Consider the following 24,538-nt stretch of genomic DNA (forward strand, 5'->3'; position numbering starts at 1 on the left):
ATCTGCCAGAAGTTCTATAACTCCCATTGCAATAAGATTGTTACAGTTTTCTTGGCCAAAACCTAAACTCTCTCTCAGGGGCAGTGGCAGAATTGGCTCTTGTAAAACAGAGAATCATGTACTATAGAAAAGAAAATTCCTCTATTCAGTGTTCCAAGTTTCATCAAGATACTAAACAGCACATGAATGAATGCTTTACTTTGGCAAATATCAAACATTCTCCCTGTCCTTTATGGAATGGTGTATCTCAAATAGAATCTTTACTCCTGGTAGGTTTGCCTACATGACCTTCTTTTTGTCAAACCCTGTCCAGGCTACAGGAAAAAGGGGGAGAATCTTCTAGCACTGTCTGTTCAATACCACCCACCTCATTGCTGGCGGTGTGGTTTTGGCAAGACAAAGATGGGGCCTGAAAACTGAAAGTTTGCCATTTTTCCTGGCTCACTCTGGAGAGTGTGGGAGCAGGGTCAGAACCACATGGCTGCTCCTGGAGAGCTGCAGTGGGAATGTCCTGTGCCAGCCCTGGAGAGCCCCGGGCACTGCTGCTCCAAAATGCAGAGTCCTGTGAGGAGAACTCGGACTGCCCTCAGCACTGGGAGAGAGCCACCACAGCCAGAGAGCCACAGCCCAAAAACCTAGCTGGAGCAGAAGCAGCTGAGTGGGCACTGCTGAACACAGCTGTGCACAGTTGGCAGCATTGCACAGATAATCTAAGCTCCCAAGGGGACAGCTTTGTCTTAGTTATTTGCTGGTTTGGGGGTTTTTATCAATTAATTAATTAATTAATTATTTAATGGGGAGATGGGGGTCAAAGTTTGGTGGTGAATGTGCTTTTGAGGATAAAACACCCTCTCTCTTTTGTATACTGCTGAGTTGGTTTTTTTTTTTTTCTGTGGGTATTGTGATTTTCAGTAAATTGTCATTCCAATTTATAACGTCTCCTAGTGTTCCTCCTTCATCAGAAGGGGCAGGGGAAAGGGAACAGCTTGAGTGCAGTTTAATCTCCTAGATGGGTTTTAAACCACTACAGACCCCTTAAATCTTAAATGTGTAGCACACACACTTCCTTCCAGAGCATGAGTGTAACCTTCACTCTCCAGGAACCCTGCTTTAATTAATTAAACAAACACCCCAGCAATAAACAGTGGAGTTCCCATACTTCAATCATTTAATGAACCTCCCACATGCTTGTTTGCCACATCTCATTCCTCCTTTCTTTTCTTGTCATCCTTCCTACTCTAAAATTGTTGTAAATAACACTGAAGGATCGAACTGAGCTCTTTCTACATGTAAAGCTGTAGTAATGAATAGTGCCCTCCCTTTGCTGTTGAAAAATATTAAAAATCTGATGTACTCTTCATCACAGGTTGCATTTCAACACTGAGGAAGGCACTCAGACATCTATAGTAGGACACAGTGATTAGATTGTCTTCTGCTGGTATGTCTGTTCTGGAAAGGTAGACAAGCTAAACAGCCATCTCTACATTGAAAAAATACAGAGGGTAGAAAACCACATTTTCAACCAGAAAATTATAGTGGTATTAATATTAATAAATAGCAGCTGGCAAAACTTAACCTCTTCATTTGACCTCTGTTCACTTGAGTGCTACGCCTTTTTGTTCTGTTTTTTCAGGATCAGGCACATAGCTTACACAGCAGTTTGCTCACCAAGCAAGTTACACTTGGTTTCCAAATCTGTGAGGTTGGACATTGTGAGAAATGAAGCCCACTTCCCAAAATTTTAAAGGTTTAATAAGGAAATTTTAAGGGATAATAAGGAATAATAAATATATTTATAAATAAGGAATAATAAATCAAAAGCAGCAGCAGCCAGAGGCACCCCAATTCTTTAGCAAGCAGTCCTTTATAGTGCTGCAGCTGAATTACTTCCCCAAATGGCTTTGCACAATTTTGGAGCTCATTTACCACATCTCTGCCTCATCTTGCCACAGCATTGCAGAAGACCTCCAAGGGTCCATCAGGGAGACAGTCTGGGGTGGTCTTCTGATGCCACTTTAGACTTGGTATTCCTTTATGGTATTTCATCCTCTTCCTGTGTTATCTTGTTTATACATTTTGCAAGAGCAGTCATATCTTGTGATACATCTTTTGTATGCACACTTACATCTTGTGATAGCCTTGCTTCATGGACAATTTTAATTATACTGTCCACAAAGGCAATTACAATTTGCACTATATCTACAGAAGTGGTTACAATTTGTAATAATTTGCAAAAGGAAATAAATAATAGTAAAATTTGGCACCTCTGTTTTGCTGTATTTTAGTACAAAGCCCTTCTTCACAGATTAATCCACCTACCTGTCTATGCATAGCAAGAAAGTCTGTGGCCCAAGGGCTTGTGGAAGGAGAAACTGTGGAAAGGGAAATAAGAGTTTACAAAGAGATCCTGACTCTCTTCTCCTCAGAAAATGTAGATCAAGGGCACAGAAGTAACATCCAATGACATCATGCAGGGTCCACGAAGAAGAAGAAGAAATGATAGACTGAGCTGGTGCCAGATTTCCCATTAAGACACCGTAAAATCAGTACTTTTAAGAAGTATATGTGTTAATAAAAAAACCAAACAAAACCCCCCAAAATACCACCTGTTCCCAAACCTCAAAACCAGGACAACCCTAAAAGTCCTTATAGATGTTTAGATGTTTACTATCTAATTGAGGAAAAGACCAAAAAATAAAAAAAGGAAATATTAAGAAAGTGAATGGGAAGAAGAAAGGGTGAACATCTTTTATTTCTGGCTGTGCAACATTAGGAAGAACAGCTAACTCCACCTGAACCCAAACCCTTCTTATACTGTAAGTCTGCTATTTAATTCAGGGACATGCTAAAGTAAGTCTTATGATGTGGTGACAAAATTTCTGTAATGGCTTAAGGAATCAAGTATTTGTATATTCAGATTACTGCAGCAGTCTTCAAATGGGCCTAGAGAGGTGTGTTTTTTTTGGAGGAGCTGAAGTTTATAGCTTGGCTAGTGTCCTGGGGTGACTTTATGATGCTTGTATCCCCAATTTTCTGTTCTGTTTATACTGGATGTTAAGTTCTGCACATTTAAGATGGTTCCAAGAGCAAAGGGGGGAAGGAAGAAGCCACAGTTTGTTTTCAGAAACAGCACTCACTCCTCTGCCTTCTGCTCCTGGGCTGTGCTGTCTGCAGCACGGACAGACAGCGGGACAGAGCTCTCCTTTGCTGTTAGTTTGTTTTTAGCCAGCTGAGGTAGAGAAGATCCCCAGACTGTGGCTTTTCTTTTTCTTTGAACAGATCAGCCCTGCTCTGGACTGGGAACCCAGACAAACCCTAGGAGCTCACACTTGTGGCCCACCAGGGGCTGGGATGTGGCATATTCCAGCACTGGAGGGACTGATAAGAGACTGAGCAAGCTGAGCTACACCCCACGACAAGGACTTTCTGGATTTGCCATCTCTTCAAACAGCGAGAGGTTTTATTGTTTAATATTATTCATTTTTTATGCTTGTGAATACTTTGCTTGTTAAATAAACAGGTTTTTTTTCACTTTTCTCCGGGAAAATATTTTCCCAAACCAGTAAGGGGAGGGGGTCTCTTGAATTTTGCTTTCTAGAAGGACCTCATTCAGAGTTTTCCTTCCAAATTTGCTGTAAACCAGGATGCATAATGCAGAAAATAATAAACAATTTGTGATGTATAATACACAAAATAAATCCCCTTTAAAGAGCAGCTCGTAGGTGTGAAAAATCTATTTTCTTTTTCAGAATGTGCTACTAGAGCATGGCTGAATCTGAGGATTCAGACACAATAGTTAAGGCAAATTTAGATGCCATGTGAGAACATGCCTACAGTTTCAATCCAGCCTTGGGTCCCAGAAGAACTGAGATTTTGACAACCTTCCTGATTTTGGTAGTACCCTCCAGGGCCTTTGACTGTCACAGCTTAGCAACTGCCTCTCAGTAATTCTTGATGTTCAGAATTATTACACCCCTTTCCTCTCCTTGGAAGATCAGAACTTCCCTACAGATTGCAAAATGGCTTTATGGAGCTGCATGAAGCCTGTCCTAAATATTGTCAGTCTCTCTGATTTTCCAAGCTAAAGCTTATGCAAAAGAGTTTCTTTCACGTGATGCTCTTTGAATCCATGTAATGAGGAGAGAACTCTAGATGATCACTTCTTGTTATAAATATGTCATTTATTAGATTTCTTAATTTCTTAATAGATATTCTATTTATTTTTCTATCTTGACTTTTCAGTTCCATGTGCTCTACTTCATTACCTAGTGTCTAGGCAATGGACCTAGAAGTCCAAAAATTCAGACACTAACTAGTTATTTCCAGCACTGTGCCCTCTGTTCAAATGATTGGGCAAAAGGAAAAATATACTTCCATCTTTTGTTGTTCTAGGCCATGCTGAATTGGAACATCCCAGGAAAGAGACTAATTTTTGTTTATCTCAGTCCTAAATTCCCACCTATCTGTTGAAGTCAGGTTAGTAAAAGTATTATGGCACTGAGCTCCCATGCTGACTCTGATAGCTTTCCTTTGAATTTCTCCATTATCTGAACAGCTCTGTTTACCAAACCTATTATCCTTCCCCCTTGGTTTTCAAGCTGAGAAAGCAAAAGCAACTTCTTTAATGGCTCACAGATTGATAATTAACAATTTACATGTCCCTTGTAAGGCTGGTAAGCAAAAGAACTGCTTTTGGACAGTGGAAATACTGGAGAGAAGGAAGTGGAAGTCAACTTATGTGGTTAAGTTGTTCTGCTTCATTAATTACAATCTATCTTTTATCACATTGCTCAAAGCCAAATCCATTCTGTTTCTTGGGAATGAGTTAGATTAAAATCAAGTGCTCTTAATGCATCTTTGACATCTGGCCTAGCAGCTGGCTATCACTAATATTGCTCTTTAGAAATGTCAGGAGTCACATTTACTGTGGCCATTCTAGCCCTTCTGATTTAAACTACTGTAGAGGGCAATGAATTACCTTAAAGGAGCTCCTCTGGAAAGTCCTAAGTTTTATGCTGGATCCCCTGCCAGCTCACCACTTCATGAGTATGAACAATCATACAATTGAACTGATTTGACTTTGCTGCTCCTGGAGTTTCATTGCCTTTAACCTTGGGATGTAATGATGGTAATGCCATGCTAAGTGCCTCTCCTGTCTGGGTTTGTCTGCTCAAGTAGGTCACCTATTCTTGTTAGCTGAAAACTGCACTGATTTGCAGTGAGAGGGGAAATAGATTGAGCATGATTGATACCACTATGAATGCAACCTATTTTCTCACAAGGCTTTTGAAGGTGGTAGTCACCCAGACACATTTATTTCTTTATTAATTGTAAACTTATGCCTAAAAAAAGGCTGGGATTTCACACCCTTCCCCCCAGTAACATCAGCCTAGAGCCCCTACTCCCTCCTTTCTCCAGGGAGACTTGGACTACATTAAATTTGAAGGCAATTGTTCCTCTCTAATGAGGTGCAGTGAGAGGACAGTTTTCTTTTTCTAGCAGTGAAAGGCAAAGAAATTAGAGTTGGTCAGTGAAACTGTCCATCCCATAACTGGGAGGACAAATTAGAGTCCTCAGCTTTCCAGACACTATGTTGCCTACCTTATTTCCTAGCTGTTTTCCAGTGCCCTCTCATGTTACCTGCTTCTGACTCTCTGACTTGGAAAGAATCTAGGAAATGTGATGAATATGAAGCAGAATAGCAGTTTCAGAGTCTTTATCATGACTTGGCCATTATCAGATGGAAAGCTTTTAACAGAGGTATCAGCTTCCTCCACAGATGTTGTGGTCTGAAGAGGCCATTATTTGGACCCACAGGAACCAGTTATTATGCCCTGGTTTTCAGGACAACTACTTCTTATTGGCTCATTGGTGCATCTGTAAGGACATTATACACTCTAGGAGGGGCTGCTCTTGACAAAGTGCAACCTAAAAGCTGGTCTTTCCTTGAAAATTTCAGTGTGGTGTAAGAGATGATGAGGGCCTTGTTTTATCTGTCAGACTGGACATAGGTTAAGATCCAGATATTAAAATTTTTAGAGAGAAGTCTCTGCCCGAATGAAAGTGCAAATGAAACCATATACCGAAGTCAATAGCATTTGTATTTAGCACTAATGTGAGGTGAGAGAGGGAGACATAGAGAAAAAAAGAGAGGGCAGCAGGTGAGAAGCAGAGTGACAGAGTAAGTCGTCACTCTGTGGATCACGATGGTGTCAGTCTTGACCCATCGGGGCTGGGAGAAGCCCCAGGAACACAGAGTCCACCAGGCTTACATTTGTTCACAGTCAGGTGAAAAGGTCCCGGTACCTCCTGTGGGGAAAGGAGTTTTACACTAGATGGTGTTAATACTTTGGGTCATGGGACACTTCAGGAACATTTGATGGTTTATGGCATCTTCAAAGATGTTACAACTGCCTCTTGCATCAGCAAATTTGAGTCAATTATGACCCATTAGCAGGGATGAATACCTTCAGGCTACCTGTGAATACTGGAAAACCACAATTTGTCATGGAATAGAATGAATCCGTTCAACGTGAAGCATGCCCGTCTCCACTGCTTTGCTGGACACAGGATGAAATACACATTTTTCCTGTGAGTTGAGAGCAACCTTCTATGTAGAAATGCTGCTTCATACTGAAAGGAACAGCAGCTCAGAGATCCCAGTTCAACACAGTACTGGAAACAGAATCTCTTGGGAAACAGCCTTAAAAGATAATGGCAAAAGCTTTTAATGCCCCAAGCTCAGCTAACAGAGACCAGGCATTAGTTCAAGTGGTTCAACTACATAAATTGAAAACAGAATCACAGTTACTGTCTGTGCTGTGGAGCAGGAACTCAATGGGCACATTTTGGTTAACACTGAGTGGAAAACAATGAGTTGTATACAGTCATCAAATGACTGAAGAAGTTTAAACAACACTTCTTTTGTCTTCTGTGATGTGTGCTGATTCCTTCCATAAAAGACATACTGTTCCCATTTAAATTTAATGTAATAACACATCATATTTATATAATTTTCTTTTGCTTTCCAAGGTACTATTGCTGAGAGGAAAACTGTGGCCACAGAATTTTGAATACAAGATCCAATACTCATGGCATTTTTTTTAATCTTTTGACTGTATACACTTTTACTAGCTTCAGTCACAAATGCTCTCAGGAGCTTTTTGGCAGATAATCTCTTGCTTAGAGGTCTTAAGGTTCAACACCTCTAAAAGTCCAGAGCACATTTCTTTTGCACTCACTGAATGTTGTCAAATTAAAAGAAAATGAAGAAGTTTAGACTTCCTATTTCACACAAAGGTTTTTAAATCTATTGATTTAGTTCACTACTGTGCAAAAGGCATGATACCTCTTCTTTGCTAGCGTTTGGAGAAGGTGCCAGTGGTGCATGTTTTAGAACAGCTGGATATCCTTTAGTATGCAGAATTGAAGGTTAGGAGTGAGGACTTCAAATCCTGATTTGTGAACAGCCACAGCTTCTCAGCATATTGTTTCAGTGAAATGATAGGACTGCTGAATTTTACCTTATTGATTTAAAGATTGTTACAACTCTGACTAACCTGCACAGAACAAGTCACTCTGAGACACTGGAAGAATCACTGTCCTCAGAGAGAAGAGTGGATTTCATTAATAAACCAAATGGAAGCAAGAGAAAGAGGTAGTAAGTGCCAAGACAAGAGGTGTTTATGTGATAACATCTGAAAATATTAAAATAAAGAGGAAATCAGTGCTTATTCCTCAAAGTTGACAAGAAATAGCTAAATATATATACAGATGTCAAATTTATCTGTTTGCCTAGAAATGAGTAATCCATGATCAGAGTCAGTATCTCTAAAATATAGTGTTTAAGCTTGGTGGTGTTGTCATTTCCTAGATGGCCTCTCAATTATCTATAGAAAGGTATTTTGATTTAGTTTTTGGACATAGAATATACATTCCTTAAGGCAGCCTTTTTTTGTACAAGTTTTGCCTGCTAAAATGTTCTCCACTTGACGAAGGTGCATGGGTAGCTACACTCAGAGAGTTATTTAAGCACACACACCTTTGTTTTCACAGAGGAGGTAGCGATTTCTTTTCAAATGGTGTTAGTTTAAAAAGCACACACGAGCTAATACCACTGACTTTCCAGGATGTCATTTGATGACCGTATATTTGATGGAACAGTGCTCCTAAAAGCATTGCTGCAAGAAAAACTGGGAGAGGGGAGGAAATTATAAGCCCAGTAAATGAGTGATGTAATTTCTAAGTCAACAGTAAATTTTTATCGGTGAGAGAGGAATACCAGCATGTATTTGCTAAAACTTTATAATGTTACGTGTATGACATGCTGTCACAAAGTAGCAAGGGATACACTAAGTCTTGCCTGTGTCAGTCACTGAGTCATTTAGAGGAAGCACACAAAGCTGACCAAGTACAACTGCAATTTTAGTGATGCTCTCTTTATAACTGAACACATTTTTGAATGGCAAAGTACAACAAAACCACCAGGATGGAGAATGCAATTTTTAAACCACTCTGATTAAGCTCCTTTTATTAGTCTGAGGAAACTCCAGACTAATTCAGCATCTGCTCAAATCTGCTATTGATTAATTAGTGGAAGTGAAAACATATTACATGACACTTTACTAGAACTAGACTGAATCTACTGACCATGGAAGTGCTCTCTTAAGCTCCATAATGCAGTTACTGTTGTGAGGATTTTGAAGTCAAATCACAGCAATTATTTCTGAATCACTGATAGTGTTCAATCTGTGTACTTTCATACACCCAAAATTCCAGGCATTCATATTAAATATGGATGTTGTGCACCTAAACTTGTTACGGAACACTAGCACACAGCAACACTGGAGTTGCCATAGGTTATTCCAAATGTCCATGTAGTGGAGAAAGCTATGAGGAGCAGCAGGAAAAGGTCATGCAAGGAACCCAAGGGCAATGCAAACAGGACCAGTGCACCTCTCTGGCCAACTGAATTGAGCCCCTACATGTAGAAGGCACAGGTGAAGTACTTGCCAAGATCATAGCACACTTTTAATGCACATATGTAGGGGGAGGTAAATATTATTTTAATAATAAAAGTATTTTTTATTAGACTGTCCACTATAATTGGAATAGAAGCCTTCTGGGATCAGTCCCTTCATCAGGACTAACTGCAGCCCTTATGTCTTCTATAAATTTAATTTCTCTCATACATGCAGACCATTAAAACCATAATTAAATTTCTGCATGCATAGGAAGGTAAACACGTTTTTCAGAAACAGAAGCATGACCCTTAACACCAACATTACAGCTACACCTGCACCAGAATAAGTCAGAGTTTGTTCTTCCAAAGTAATCTGCAATCCAAAGGACTTCTTCAAGATGTGCTGGGTAGGAGGATGGGAAGTGAGATGAAGAGCGAAGTACTAAGAAGGAAGAGAGGCAGAAAAATTGTTTAGGCAGATTTTGATTTACTGAACATAAGTGCTGGACTGTTTTTAGGATGTTGATCACACTTCATGAGACAGTTTCTTTTGTAAAGATGTCGCCTAAAGTGCATGGTAAGTTATGATTTAATACATCTATGATACATTATGTTCCAGGAAGCTGTATTTGCATGGGTTTGTAACTAATTGAACACCTGTAAGTATGTAATTTTTCTGAAACTGAGAACTATAATTATTTAATGCTGTTTTGTGTAATGCATTTCATGATAGTCTTTCTAGAAAGCTTATATGCATCCATCTACCTTCAAGAACCTGCAATGTCAAAAATGTATCCAATAGTTCATTCTTGTAGGAGGAGATCTGTTGTGGACCTGCTCACACTGAAATATTAAACGATATTTAACCAGCACTATAGTGTAATAAGTTATGCCCTGTAAGACTTTTATATAACTGAGTCTCAAAATAATATGTGTAAGTGCAGCACTCCATTTATTTAATACAGCTAGTAAACTCTTCAGCTTCATCATATCTGAAATATAAATGTTTATATATGAACCTCCCATTACACTTGTCTGAATTTTTTCCAAATTTATGTGAAACCTCTAAATGAGCCTTAAATATCTGGGACTTGAAAATCTAATCAAGCTAAGCTGCGCTTGCAGCATCCCATAACCAAAAATCACTTCCCTGCATTGTGATGCTGCCACGTGGAAAGGGGAGATTTACTGAACCCTCGGTGTGTGATTATCTGCCAGTGCCCCAGGAAATCCCCGGCCCTTGTGCCTGACCAGTCTGGAAGCATCCTCTTGTGAGGACCCTTCACTGGGCAGTTCAGTGGGGCAGGGAGGGGTCCAGGGCCGTTCCCCCTCCTGCATCTCCACATCTTTGTCCATGGCTGGCTGGCAAACACTTGCTCAGCTGGAGGTACCCGAGGGCCGAGGTCTCAGGATGGCACCTGGGATAACCTCGGGAGGGGCACCTGTGTCAGCGATTCTCCCCACAGCTGCTGATTCAAGAGCAGGACATGGCCCTTTCTCTCTCTTGCTTTTAAGCTGCTGGGAGGGTTATCAGCTGGAAAGGACACTGAGCTCCCTCTTCTTGAGGGTTTTGACAGAGCCAGGCCGTGGTGTCCCCCCTCTGCCCTCCATTTAGACCCCATAGATTGTGTTGTGTCTGGGAGGTCGGGAATGCTGACTGCCTTCCAGCCCGGAGTAGCAACTGTATTTTCCACCATAATTTCTGCACTGTTACCTTTATAATCGCAGTAATTTTTATCCCACAGATGTGAAAAACATTTAAACATAGCTGGCTGTAAGTGTAAGCACTGCATTAAGCCTGCTGAGGTCAGTACATTAAAAAACATGTGCTTAATAGTTTGCAAAATGAGGCCTTTTGATATTGCTGTTTTTAAATTTACCTCAACTTTAAATTTAGGGTCCTAAAATTTTAAAATTAGTATTATTAAAAGGTACTACATACAGCTGTGACAGCTAGATATACACAGATTTAAAACATATTTGACTTATTTACCATTTTAAATACAGTAGTATCTTTTAAATAATGCAACCTTCTGTTACACTACTGTGTAATTTTGCTGTCACAAAATTGTTTCTATGTTGTTTTGATTTCTTACTAGCTGAAGCTTTCCCCCAAATAAACAGAGAAATAAATTAGTAAATATAAAAATTTCCATATTCACAAGTCACAGCTGTAACTTAAAATGCAAAGTAAAGCCACTGTTACTATCAGTTGATGTTGCAATATGTTATATACCTAATTCTATTGGTTATGAAAACCCTTGAAATCAAGTACAGGCACCTGACCACAGAATCTCAGAATGGTTATGGCTGGAAAAAGATCTCAAAGTTGATCTAGTTAAAATTCCCCTGCTGTGTGTAAGAACACATGATGTAAGGATTATTTTCGCTTTTGAAAATGCACACACTGTACCTTTTCCTGACAGATACAGGTAATTTAAAGGGACAGAGAAAAAAAAAAAAAAGCCCAAACCAAAACCCACAACAGAATTTATTTTCTTATAGGTTTGTTTTTTTTTTAATTTTGCATTAAAGAAAGGAACTTCATCAACATTGATTGTCATTTACAGAAAACATTCAAAAATCATGTGTGCATTTTTATGAAATGCTAACAGTGTTTAACTAATAATTTACAGGTCATAAAATAAGACAAAGATCTATTACATTCTAAAGTAATATAGAACCTTTTCATTTGACAAGTATGCTGGTCCTACAAGATTCATGATAAAAAACCCCCAATGGTCACTTTCTAAATGAATCAGGCTGTCTTTTTACTCACATACACATAAATAAGGTCAATTATATTAAACAAGGGAGAAAGATCAGAAGAGAATTGCAGATGTAAAAATGCTGGATGAACTCCTGGCACTGTTGAAATCAGTGAAGGGTTTGCTGCTGGTTTCAATGGAGCCAGATTTTTACCCAGTACGTCATGATTCATTTGCAGTTCTGCTTTTTGCATCTACAAGCCATTTAAGATACATCACAGTTATTACACAATTAAGCTTATTAAAAAAACCCAACAAACCAAACAAAAAAAAAAATCTCACAACCCCCCCCCCCCCCCCGAAACCACTGTTGACTCTATGAGGCATTTGATTTTAGAAAGGAACTTTTATTTGTCTTTTGAGAGTGATTAATTTTTGAGTGCTACTCATTATTTTATTAGATTTTTTATTATCATACTTCTTGACAGGCAATGCAACTCTTGTGTGTTACCAACAGTGGTAAACATGCTTACCAAATAAAAAACAACACACCCCTAAAATTCAAATTAAATTGATTTACAACAATATAACTACAGCCAAGCACCAAATAGCTCAGGGCTTGGATCCTGGGTCTTAACTTCTCATTTCATTCTAACAAAATGAACTGGAAATAGGATAAAAACATTAGATATTTGAAAGTGGGAAGTATATGAAAAATCATTTCTTCTCATAATCCTAAAAGCATTTTCAGGGATATTTCAAAAATATTAGAAAGCTTCATTTAAATCTAAATATCTATCTTAATTATGTTTTTATTTTTTATAAATTGGTAATCACAAAATACTAGCCATTAAAGTCACATTTGGATGCCAGAAAAGCATCTAAATACTTTGCCCATTATTTATGCTCCTGCCTGTATTACATTGCAGCTGTTGATAAACTGGACATAATTTCTTTGTTCCATTATGATCTTTAAAATGTGCATTTGGTGAAGATCAGTTATGGCTTCAGATTACAGCTAATGAGTGACCTGACCTCAAATCAGAATACGAAATTAAAGGCATACAAAAATATTTTGCTCATTGGAAAGAGAGAAATGTTTCTATTAATATAAGTCATGTCAGAAGGATTCATAAAAGCCATATGCTATAAGAAAGCATTATTTGCTTGAACAACTTTTCTTCAAATCAGTTAAATGCAGTCCACAGGAATTATTATTGTACTCACTGTACAGACTTGCTGGGATCACGTTTCACTGACAATCCCACATTTTTTTCCCAATTATGAACAGAAGCATACACTAAATATCAACGGCTGGTCAAAAGGCTTTTATCTATTACAATCAGTTTCCATAAAAACTGAAGAGTACATTACACTTACAGGAAGCAAGTACATAATTTGCTCTTTGATGTTTTTCCTCTTTTAAAAAAAAAAAACAACCCATTACAAAGTCTTATGTTTAAACAGAGACATAGAAAAAATCAGTGTATTCACTGTCCCAAGTTATTTACAGCAAAAATTACAGAGACAGCATACATATTGGACCTTCCACAAGCATATATTAAAAGTAATTACATATGAAAAAATATTTTATTTGTCTTCTACATTTCTACAATACATACTCAGGTTTCTTTCTTCTTGTTTTGTTTGTTTAGTTTTTAAGTGACTTCTTTAGTGTTAATCAAATGAGGCAGAGAGTGCAGCTGTAAAAGAAGGGATTTTGTTGCTATTATGATTCCTATATTCTTTATATTGTCCATTCATTACAACTGAAGTAATTAGTTTAACATGGGAATTATCTCATAGCGATTAGCATAAATCTCAAAATACTCAATGTATTCGATTTAGCTGAGTGTTGGTGACAGCTTAGAGTTCAGTTGTGCTTTATTTGTTGCCACAAGTACAATCACAGAGCCTCTCCCCAAAGTGTACTAGAGGTCACATGGCAGTCACACAAGAGGCAAAGACTATCATGGCTAGTTCACTGGCTATGCTACTCAGTGGCTTTTTAAAAATAAGTGCACGAATAAATCCCCATATACTGCACAAGAATGTGTGGTCCACACTCCGTAGGGTTAAATGATTATTAGGTTTTTTTTAACTAACAACAAAACACCTTTTTTTGCCTGATTCTGACATTGAAGTGACACATTAAAAAAACCACAAATGTAGTGCATCTGAATCTGAATCCCCAAAGTCAACAGCCTAATGTAGTTACTTTGACTTATTAAGCTGCGTGTCTAATCAAGACAAGTATAAGTGCTTTTCTTTTTTTTTTTTTTTTTTTTTTTTTAATAAGCTGGTTTTATCTGAAACAGTTGTCAAGGTAAAGCCTGTTCTTTCCTGTTCTTGGTGGTTAACCATCTGCTCCTGCTTGTGTTTCAATGCATTTGCATTCCTGTTGCCCAAATAAGGGGCCAATGTGTTCCTAATATTGAAAACTAGGAGCCATTTTTAAAAATTCTCTCCAGACAGTCTTATATTGAACATACTTTACTGCTGTCAATATATAGTCATAAAGAAGGACCTTAGCATTTTCTTGAAGCACAAAAATTTTTCTCAACAGCAGTATCTTCATTCATAAATTAGCAGCTATATTCAACAAATCAAAAAATCACTGTGATATCTACATTAGTTGAATTTTTTTCTTTATGTTATTGTACAGAAGACCACGTGCAAAGCAAACAATTTCTGCAAGTACAGTTACAAAGAAACACTTACAATTTACTTATTGCTGCTATATCCAATGCTGTTCTCTTTCACTTTCCTTATGTGCTGTGCTTGAACTGTGAGGACGATGAAATTATCCAAATGTAGTACATCATATTACTGAACTCACTGTGAGCAGTATTATCCTTGCTGCCTGCAGTAACACCCAGGAAACACTTCTTTCCCAGAGTATTTTATTCATTGCCTTATCCTCTCAACAGAAATGTATGCAAGGGTCATTTGGAGGACACAGACACGGCCACTACTGGACATTCAGCCTGCCTTTTTAGGAGAGTTACTGATCTGTGAGCTACCACTGTGGAAGTTTTAGGCCTCTTCTTTTTTTACAATGACTCTTGTCTGCAGACTGCACACACAAAGGCTTTTAGAGCTGCAAACAACTTCTGGGATGATAACTTTTATATAAGTGTTGGGCTCATTGTCACACAGTCATGCAGGGACAACACATGCAGGGAGACAACACATGCAGGGACAATGCATGCAGGGACAACACAGCAAAGTGACAGCATGAAGGAAGAGGAGGAAGGAGCTTGCTTTCTATCATCTGGAGCCTCCCTTGCAGGTTGCAAGTACAAATCAACTTTGAGAAAGAACGAAGATGAGTCATTTACCACTCCAGGCCTCATTCACTAGGAGCAAGGAGTAAAAGGAAAAGGAGAGGCAAGGTCCTCTGACCATAAGACCTCTGAACTTTTTAATGTTCACACTAACGAGAACTTCAGTTGCTTGGCTCCTTGTGACCTGAAGGATTAAAATAAGAATTGCAATGGGACAGTTGTTAAAGAATACGATGGTGAAAATCCTGACGCATAGGGATGCTGGCCTCTGCCTTCTGAAGGTGTCCATCTGTCTTCTAAGTGGAGGGAGTTCAGAGGATGGAGGGAGCCAAAAACCACACATACTCACTGTGATAACAGGAGCAATGATCATATTCAGAGCTGAGGAAAACATCTTGGTTGAAGACATGGAATTAACTTAATGACTGGCAATATCATCCACCACAATTTATCCTTCTGTGTGTGCTCTTGTAATGACAGAAAATCCATAGTGTAGACGGATAAACACATTTCAAAACTCCAGGAAATGGGAGAACTTTTCACTAGCACAGTATAAAATGGGGTAATGTTTTCTTGATGTGAGAAAGGGACCAATCATACCACGGAGAAGTATTGCTACAGAGTCATGGGCTAGCTATGATTTTGTGCATCCCTGAGAGAAAATGGTAGCTGTTAGCCACTTGCTCATGTCTACTTGTTCTTTACAGTTACTTCTCCATGTCCTAGCTCGGTGCTCTTGTCATTGCTGACATACCATCACTTATTCCATGTCTTAACCTTTTCTCTTACATGCCTGCAGCAAGTCTGAATATGAGCTCACATTAATGGTACATAAAATGAGTACCTTGAAACTTTGTCAGTTGTCTAAATTCAGTAATTCACACAAAGCTTGCTTGCGTTTTGTTCCCAAAAGGACCTTAACATCATGAGCTGACGGGTCAATAGGACTCTGCTGACCGTGAAACTACAGGCAAAGTCTGACAGATCAAGCTGAGGAAATGCTGACATTGAATTCAGTTTATACCAATGTTACTCCTAATCATTGGCTTGAAAGCCTTGTCTGGGTCATGTTCACTTGGGCAGCTCAAGCCATGCCCTTCAAAGCCTCTAACATTCTCTTCCAGAATATCACTGTTACATTTATAGACTTATTTCCACTAATGAAACATCCCTGAGTGGCATAGAGTGCAACATTTGCATCAAGCAGTGATTGTCATTTACGAAGTGTGAAACTTAGAGAGTAAAGAAGAGGATGGGGCCTCCAGCACACTGCTCCAAATGGATGTCAGAGATAGGATTTAGTTTCTAGGGTGGAGGCACAAGGTGCTGTCTAGGGCACAGGCAGGTAGGTGTAAATACACTGCTATTTTATGGCCAGGGAAAAGCAAGGTGTTCTGTCTCAAGGTTCTATTTCATACATCCTTAGACATAATGTACTGGGAAAAAAAAAAAAAAAATCTTCTGTGGTTCACTTCGATTTTATGTGCTGTATTCCTGGGATGTCCAAAAGACAATGACTGAAAATAGGAACCACCTTCCAGGCTGGACCATAGCTCTTCTTGAGCACAATTAATGCAGAGACAAGAGGGAGAAGGAGTGGGGGAGACTGACTATCTTTCAAATGATGTTTGAAAGCACAGCTTCAGAGGGGTGGAAAAGCCAACAGAGAAAGGAGCCAACAGCTGCACATCTCTGTCTATCTGAGCTGCCTGACCAATTCGTGAGACTGCAGTCTCAGAGAAGCTCGTAGAGGCTGGTGGGGGGAGGCTAAGAGGCTAGCACACACGAGCAGCTTTGTGTAGAAGCTGTTACATCAGAAATCCCACAAGCCATCCCAAAGGGAAACACATCACTGTGAAACTGAACAAAGAAAATCATGTAACAAAGCTCACCTTCACGGGCAGCTGTGGTAGCTGCTCCACCTCAGCGCCATAACCTGGCAGAGGTATTGAAACAGCGTTGGTGCCCAAGGTGCAACAGAATAAACTGACCCTTGTGAAACTGGGCTGAAATGAACAACATGGAGCATGAAGTAAAAGCATTTATGAGAGTAACATCTGCCTTTTGCTCAACAAAGCTCAAGAGGGACCTCTTAATGCCAAGGGCCTCCAATCTTGTGATTGGTTGAGCACCTTCTTGGCTGAAATGCCTCAAATTTTAGTGACTCTTTTAGAGCTGAGTGTCTGACAACTTGCAGGATCAATTCCTTAATGCTGTCTATCATAAGCCAATCAAAAACCACATGTTGCTTTTGGAAACAAGTTTCCTCAACTGAGGTGCCTCTTACCACCATGTTTCTTTTCTAGCAATTTCCATTAGAAGGAAATACAAATCTTAGAAATAGTTCTTTATAAAAAGGGCAGGCAAGAGTGATGTCTACAGTGAAATGAAGTCTTTGTGGTAGTATAATGAACACTGTACATCTGCTTCCTCAATGCCAAGGGTAATTTAGCATAATACAGCTGAGTTACTGGAGAGCAATGCTAGTAGTAGGTTCGATACACGCTTTAAATATATGCTTAAAATAGCCTTTTGTTACAGGTCCCAGGTTAAACAATCATTAAAAAATGTGTCTCATTTGAAAAGCCTGTCACTAAAAAAATCAACAAACATATCCAGTTACTACAGCAAGAAGATGTGACAAATTCTAGTTTTAGACACTTGAAAAGCTTCAGGTTCTACCATGGACTACTGAAAGACAAAACAAACATCAATGAAGTACTAATACTGTAAAGTTATTTACTAAAAATCCATGCTATTTTATCCCTAAAAGTCCATGGATAACTTGAATATGTGAAATCCAGTGTCAAGAATTTGAGTATAAGCTGGCAAAACTAATCACAAATATCCAGCCTGTGGCATGTGATCATTATGTGTTGTTCTACACTCAGTGAAGGGAAAAAGAGGTACTATATCTATGTGGCCAAGCCCAAATGACAGAAAATTAAATAAAATCTAATTGCAGTTACCACAGCACAGTTCCATAAATAAATAATTTTTGAAAATTAATTTTCATCTTCCAAATAAACAACAACACTATTTTCTCAAATCCTGCTCTAAAAGTAACAAAAACTTGTTTGGTAATATTTGAAATTCTTGGTAGAGGTTATTGCCTATCTATGACAATTAAGATCTTGTATGCCAGAGTATTAGAAGTTTTAGGACAAAAGCCAAGAATCCACTTTTATTTCTACGCTGTGTATTTCTAACTTTGTGGTCTCCAAGTCACTTAACCTTTTTTCTTTCATTTCACATCTTTAACATGTGATCATAATCATTACTGATTGGAAAGGTCATGACATTGTAGAGATATCAGAATAGTGCTTTAAGGATTAGAGGCCCTGCAGATAATGTCTTTTTCACTGGTGACCTCCATTTAGTTCTCTTGCCTGAGAAGTAATTCAAAAATCCCAAGGAGTGATTAGCTTATTTGAGAAGAAAACAACATTTTCAAGATGTAACACACAATTGTGAAGGACTATTTATAAACATGACAAAGCTCTTTATTAAGCAGCACTATAAACAGTAGTGTTTATCACTTATTCTATATTTCTATGGGTTGGCTAAATATATCCTTTTGATATATTTCCTTTTGAAAATGAATTTATAAAATATTTCAAACAGTATATGTGTGTTCTTGTGTTGGGAAATCAAGGAAAACATGAATCCCCTGCAATTAAAACGGAGCACTTCTAGAGTTCAGCACAACTTGATTATTTCCCCAATAAATCTAAACGAATAGTACGTAGACATTAAGTTTTGATGTACACATACTTGAAATTTGGGATCCTTTTCCTGGATTTGCCATACAAGAAAGGCTGCAAACAGGCAAATCACCTTATAAAGGAATGTCAGTCTTACAGTTAGAGTGGTGTAAAGAAGCGTCAAGAGCAATGCTTTATTATGTTAACTGAAGACACTTTAAGGTAATCACTAGAGAAATGTGCTCTGAATTTGGACTAAAAAAGGTAACTTTAGTAACTGCTGTTCTATAGGATTAAGCAATTTTGAAAAGTATGTCACATTTGCAACAAAATTCTCACAACTGAATTTGCTGGACAGATTTTTTTCCTTTTTTTTTTTCTAAGTTGTAATGGACCTGCACAGAAACATTTATTAGCTGAGTTTGTAACTACTCTCGTACCTGTTCTGGCATTGCTAAAACAGAACAAACAAATTGTGATATTCTCTAGACTCGATTCTGCCACAAAACACGTATGCAAACTTGCAAGCTGACTAATGGAAGGCAAGGGAGAGGTCCACAAAATATTTGAAACAGCTTGTGAATTATCTGCTCATGAAGAAGAGAGAAGCTTGAGAGCAGAGCTGCACAAGGCATTAAGTAATCACTACAACAGGCCAATTTTCTTCACATACCCTAGGGCCCACCTGTGTCCCTGTGGGCTCCCTGTGACACTGCCCCTCCATAAGCCTGGCAAATGGGCAGGTCGTTTGTGCTTCCCCTTGCCTTGCCTCAGATTGCACTGGCTTCTGAGTGGTTTGAGATAAAGAAACACATCTGCTTTGTGATCCTGCCTTCACTTCCTTTCTTTACTGCCTGCTTCGTATTTCTGCTCTCTATACCCTCCACTGGCATCCCAGGAGGAGACTGGTCTGAAAAAGTTCACAGTAGGTAAAAGTGGTGGAAAAGAGAGATGTAGCAGAAACCGAATCCCTCTTTCATAGCTAAAACATCTGTGTTTTGTACTACAGGCAGAATGCAGGTACATTAGAAATGACTGCTGATTAAATGAAATTAACCCACAAGATTAAGTCCATGGCAGCCTTCCACTCCCCTCTGTGTTTGCCTTTGGTTTTGCAAGCAAATGAAAGTACAGTCAATTCAGAGACAGACAAAAAGAAAGCTCCAATCCAATCCTTCGCTCCAGTCCTGAAATGCATCTAAAATAAATCCTATATATGCATATATATATATACACAGTTATATACATACAGATATATACATACATATATGCATGTGTTCAAAACATACACAAATGTATGAGTGTAGTGGAAACCATTGGTCCCGTCTAGATGACAACTGTCAGACACATGGACAATTATACTGTCCTTTGTAACCATGGACTTCACCCACTTTTGACTTTCCTCCTCCTTCCTTTCCTTTTCAGAGATACATTTTAGGCTTGCTATGGTTTTCACTGAGCTTACTACCTATCTTTCTAAAGAGTTCAGCAAAAAACAAACCAAGACTTGAAGCTACTTTTCAAAGCAGTATATATATATGTATATATATATATATATATATATATATATAGAATCATGTGTGAAATCAAAAAAATGTACACATGGGATTGTCTACCTTTTTACTCCATGTTTCAGATACTTTACTGAGGTCAGGTCCTACTATGTTCACTTTTATAGATGTTCTATCCCTGTAACAGTGAGAATACATTAAAAAAAAAAACAAACCCAAACCAATCCTATTCCTCTTTTCATTAAAACCATCCAGACAAGGCTTTTGCACCACTGATACATTCCTGATGTTTGATTTTCACACAGCACACATGCACTACATTACACACATCTCAGAAGTGATCCTGTCATTACACATTGGCAGCTGACAATTTAACTCTGGCAAAGCAAATCTTGATTGCGCAAAGTAAATCTAATACATTACTCGGAGAGTAAGAAATATATGACAGCTGGATTGAGCATCCTTTAAATGTAGGCATGTGATTTTAAGTTACAGCATGTATGCATATAATGCATACATACATATATACATACATACATATATATGTATATAAATATGTGAGTGTGTGTGTCTTCCATATATGCACCATAATTTCCAAGGCAGCTACAAATTTCCACATGCATTAAACTATCAAAAACATAGAACTAGGCAGTCTAATAAGTGGAATTTTCTTAAATTATATTTGAACAATAAACAGCAAGAGTAATACTGCAAAGTACTGCTCTATTATCATGTATTATCTACAATAAAATTCTAGGAACAGTTGTCTCCCAAAACATCCCCCAATAAAAGTAAATTAAAAAAAAAAAAAAGGTAACACCCAGTGTCCTATATTTGTATATTCATTGTCAGTTCAAAAAAAAAAAAAAAAAGGTAAACAAAAGAGAAAAAAGACATCCCCACTCAGAGTTGCATATTTACATTCTTCAAACTGTAGCGGTGAAAAATAATTCTATTAAGTGCAGGACATTCCTAGTGTTGCAGTAGTGACATTTTTAATAATTTCTTCATGAAAACATTTCTTTTTGTCTTACTAGTGATGCATTCCATGACTACGTGAAAATTCTATTATCCCCTTCACTTGCAGCCAGTGGTTGAGTCTGGATTGAAAAGCTCCTTGTATAATGGAGGAAACAGTGTGTTCACTATGTCTGGATGAGATTGCTTAAATACCTGCAGTTTCTCTCCGTGCAAGTTGCAAAGTGCAGTAATTGTTGGTATCTTGGCTATTAACTGTAAGACATTGAAACAAACAAAAAAAAAAACAAAAAAAAAAAAAAAAGGAAGAAGGTGGAAGCATATTTTGTACAAATTACACTTTCCAAAATGAACTATGTTAGCATCTTGGTGAGTAACTGAAAGATATACTCTATCTAAGCTCCATCAAAACCCATCCAAAGGACTTGATATTGTTTTTGCTATAAGAGCTGCCCCCAAGGTTTTAGCAAAGGCCAAAAATGCATTTAACAAGGAACAGCCTCAATGAGCACTTTTTAAAGGCAGTTACATTCTTTATAGGGTATGAATTAAAATTACTGGTATATGGAATAAAAAATGGAGTAAGAGGCAACAGGGACAAGAGTCAAACAAGCCTATCTTCTACTCATGGCAAGCACATAGTGCACTTCTTTTAGCCTACATTAATGTGGCAATATGTACAGAAATGGCTGTGGAAAGAGAAAGAGTCATGCTTAAGGACTGCTTGGTGTTTTGTTTAAAGAACTTACCTTTGTCAATGTCTCCTCATCGAGGTGGTTCTTCTGAATAACATGTTGAAGTGCAAAGTAAATCTTTTCCTGAAGCTTCTGCACCTTCCTTGGCTCTATTAACCAGGCTCGATCTGAGAAAAAGGAAAAGAGAAGCTAAAGAATGCAGAGATTGGGGCATGCTCATGGTGCACACAGGGAACTGCACTGCCAAGTACCCACAGGAGTCCTAATTCTCACGAGGAAGGACTGCACAGTAATTAAAGACATGGTTTCAGAGGCAAAGTGTCTTAACCCATTAAAGGATCACCTGAGCACTTACTTAACACACACAAAATATACAGGAACACAGTGTTGGCTCTGCATCTTGTTGTCTAGAACAGGATGCTAGGCATAAAGATGGGAACAGAAATGAAACATGGCTCAACATTTTATTATTCTATTGGTACAATCAGCGTTCTAATCCCATACTGGCTAGGTTATAAACATGTCATTTTATGTCAGTGTCTTAATACATAAATAATAAACATACTGATCAAAACAGTTCTTTGAAAATAAGAGAATATAATTATTCAAACATTAATATATCTCATTATTTACTAGGCTAACATTTTGAGACAAAAGCTATTCTAAATAAAAAGAAATGTCTTTCTTCAAGAGAATTTCTTCAATAATTCAAAAGAATTGCAAAGTGCAAGTTTCTCATTATTTAAAAATGTACTCTTTTTAAACAATGCAAAATACAAGATCATCTGGAAGGATAACAGCTATACAGTAGTTTTAAAACTTATATGGCTTCTATGGTTTTGAGAAACCAGAAAACACCAAGTGCAGGAGGTTGTCCTCACAATCTATATTCTCAAAAGTCATAGGTTCTAGAGAAAAACACACAGAAAGAAAAGAAGCAGACCCCAAGACAATACAAACCCACTAATGCACTGTGCTTGCAGCACCACTGAACCTTCTGTTTTACCACACTGGAATCTGTTTTTCTATTCCTGCAATCCAGACCAATTCTTGGCTACAGATTTTAGCTTTCATATGGGAAATAAGAGAACCTCTTTTATCACAAGCTTGAATCTCCATGTACAAATTGAAAGATTCAGGAAAAAACCCTTTCACTTTTCTTTCACCCCTTCCCCATCACTAAAATAAGTCACAGAAATAATTTAAGTTAACCACTTCAATGAGCACACATGCCACAGAGGCTGGAAATGAGCAACATTTCATCACAGGAGTAGCACAGTTCTGCCATTTGTCTTACTGTCTCTGGGGAGAGGTGCATGAAAAGAGTTGATTGTCAAGTACTGTGAAAAGAAACAAAACCAAACCTCAGCTACTTAACAGATGATCAGGAAAAAACCCAGTATTTTGTAAATGTTAGAGAACTGTGTTCCCTGAAGGTAAGCCAATGGATCCTGCGCCATCAGTGGCCATAGAAATGGAATTAGCTAAGAACACATGCACTTTCTACACAACAAGCACACAGTAACGTTTAGACTTCACAGGCTGGGTGCCAAACTTTATGCTATTGCAAAACCTGGTCTTTGAATCATGCTAAATTAATGCCTATTGTGGCAGACTGGAGCTAAAAAGATTTATCACAGAGACCAGTCCCTAGGGGTTTTCCTTTCTGTCACAAGAATAAGCTTAAAAACAGACTGAGGCAGTTGAAGGACAGGTTCATCACTCACCTGTCATGAAACATGCCATATATTATACAAGAGTTCTTAAATTTATGACAAGAGCTAGGTAAACCTTTTTAACAGATGCTAAGTTTGTATCTCAAAATGTGGTTTCTGCCACCTGAATAGCATCTGTAAATTTGGCTGGAATTTCACAGATAACTAGCTATATTCACAGAAGTGCAGGAAAAGGTCTATAGATCAGTGACCACCTTTAAATGATGTAAGAAGCAGTGTTTCAATACTGTACTCTTTCTCCTAGGTTTTTGACTTGTCCATCTTTGAAGAGTACACAGTCTACTAGGCTAGAGAATTGTGTAGGAAAGATGAGAGACAGCTCAGAAAGAGACAAGACTTGGTTTTGGCAAAAGGAAGATGGAAAGAAGGAACATGGCATTCAGGAGAGGGACTGGCACAAGGGAGCAGCCATGATCCTGTCTTACCAAGTGCATTCTTTGTATTTTTGTAGGTGGAGATGCCTCTGCAGCTTCTACTGGATTTCTACAACATTTCAGCTATTGAAATCACAAATCAAGCTAGAAAATCACCTTCAAACAGTGTGGCTTATGTCCATCAAGAAATGGAAAATCTGGATTTGTGTGCTGAATTAGAAGGAAAAGGGATGCGACACTGGCCTTTGCAGCCTTTGCAAAACTACTGATGGATGTTACTCATGGATGTTCTCAGGGCCCCTTACTCCCAGTGGACTGCTCTGGTTTCTGTAAACTGCCTAAACACTGAGATCAAGGCTGCAAGAATCGCCTTTCAGGTGGTGACTTCTGCAGGAAAGAAACCTGAATATGAGTACTTCCTATATGGAATCTTTTAAGCTTATATTAGTCAATGAAAGGACTGGTGCAGTGACTTCTGTGAAGCAGTGCTTTATTTTTATTTTTTTTAATTTGTTCCCATGATTAAACTCTTTATTGTGAAGGAACCAGAACATCAAATGTGGAAGGAAATATTTCATTCTCT

General features: G+C 38.3%; 1 protein-coding gene across 2 annotated transcripts in view; it reads right to left on the reverse strand.

Annotated features, from left to right (window-relative positions):
• Positions 1-20,230: 20,230 nt before the first annotated feature.
• RORB (RAR related orphan receptor B) overlaps positions 20,231-24,538 on the reverse strand; it is a 128,224-nt gene continuing 123,916 nt past the window's right edge. Inside the window, exons 9-10 of one of the 2 annotated variants that reach the window (XM_058825940.1) lie at positions 21,900-22,012; positions 20,231-21,405 (exon numbers count right to left, since the gene is read on the reverse strand). In XM_058825940.1, coding sequence (XP_058681923.1) covers positions 21,250-21,405; positions 21,900-22,012 — 269 coding nt within the window. In that variant the 3' untranslated portion in view covers positions 20,231-21,249. The remainder of the gene's footprint in view (positions 21,406-21,899; positions 22,013-24,538) is intronic. The other variant, XM_058825939.1, reaches the window with a different exon arrangement.

The sequence above is a fragment of the Poecile atricapillus genome, chromosome Z (assembly GCF_030490865.1).
Source record: "Poecile atricapillus isolate bPoeAtr1 chromosome Z, bPoeAtr1.hap1, whole genome shotgun sequence".
NCBI lineage: Eukaryota > Metazoa > Chordata > Aves > Passeriformes > Paridae > Poecile > Poecile atricapillus.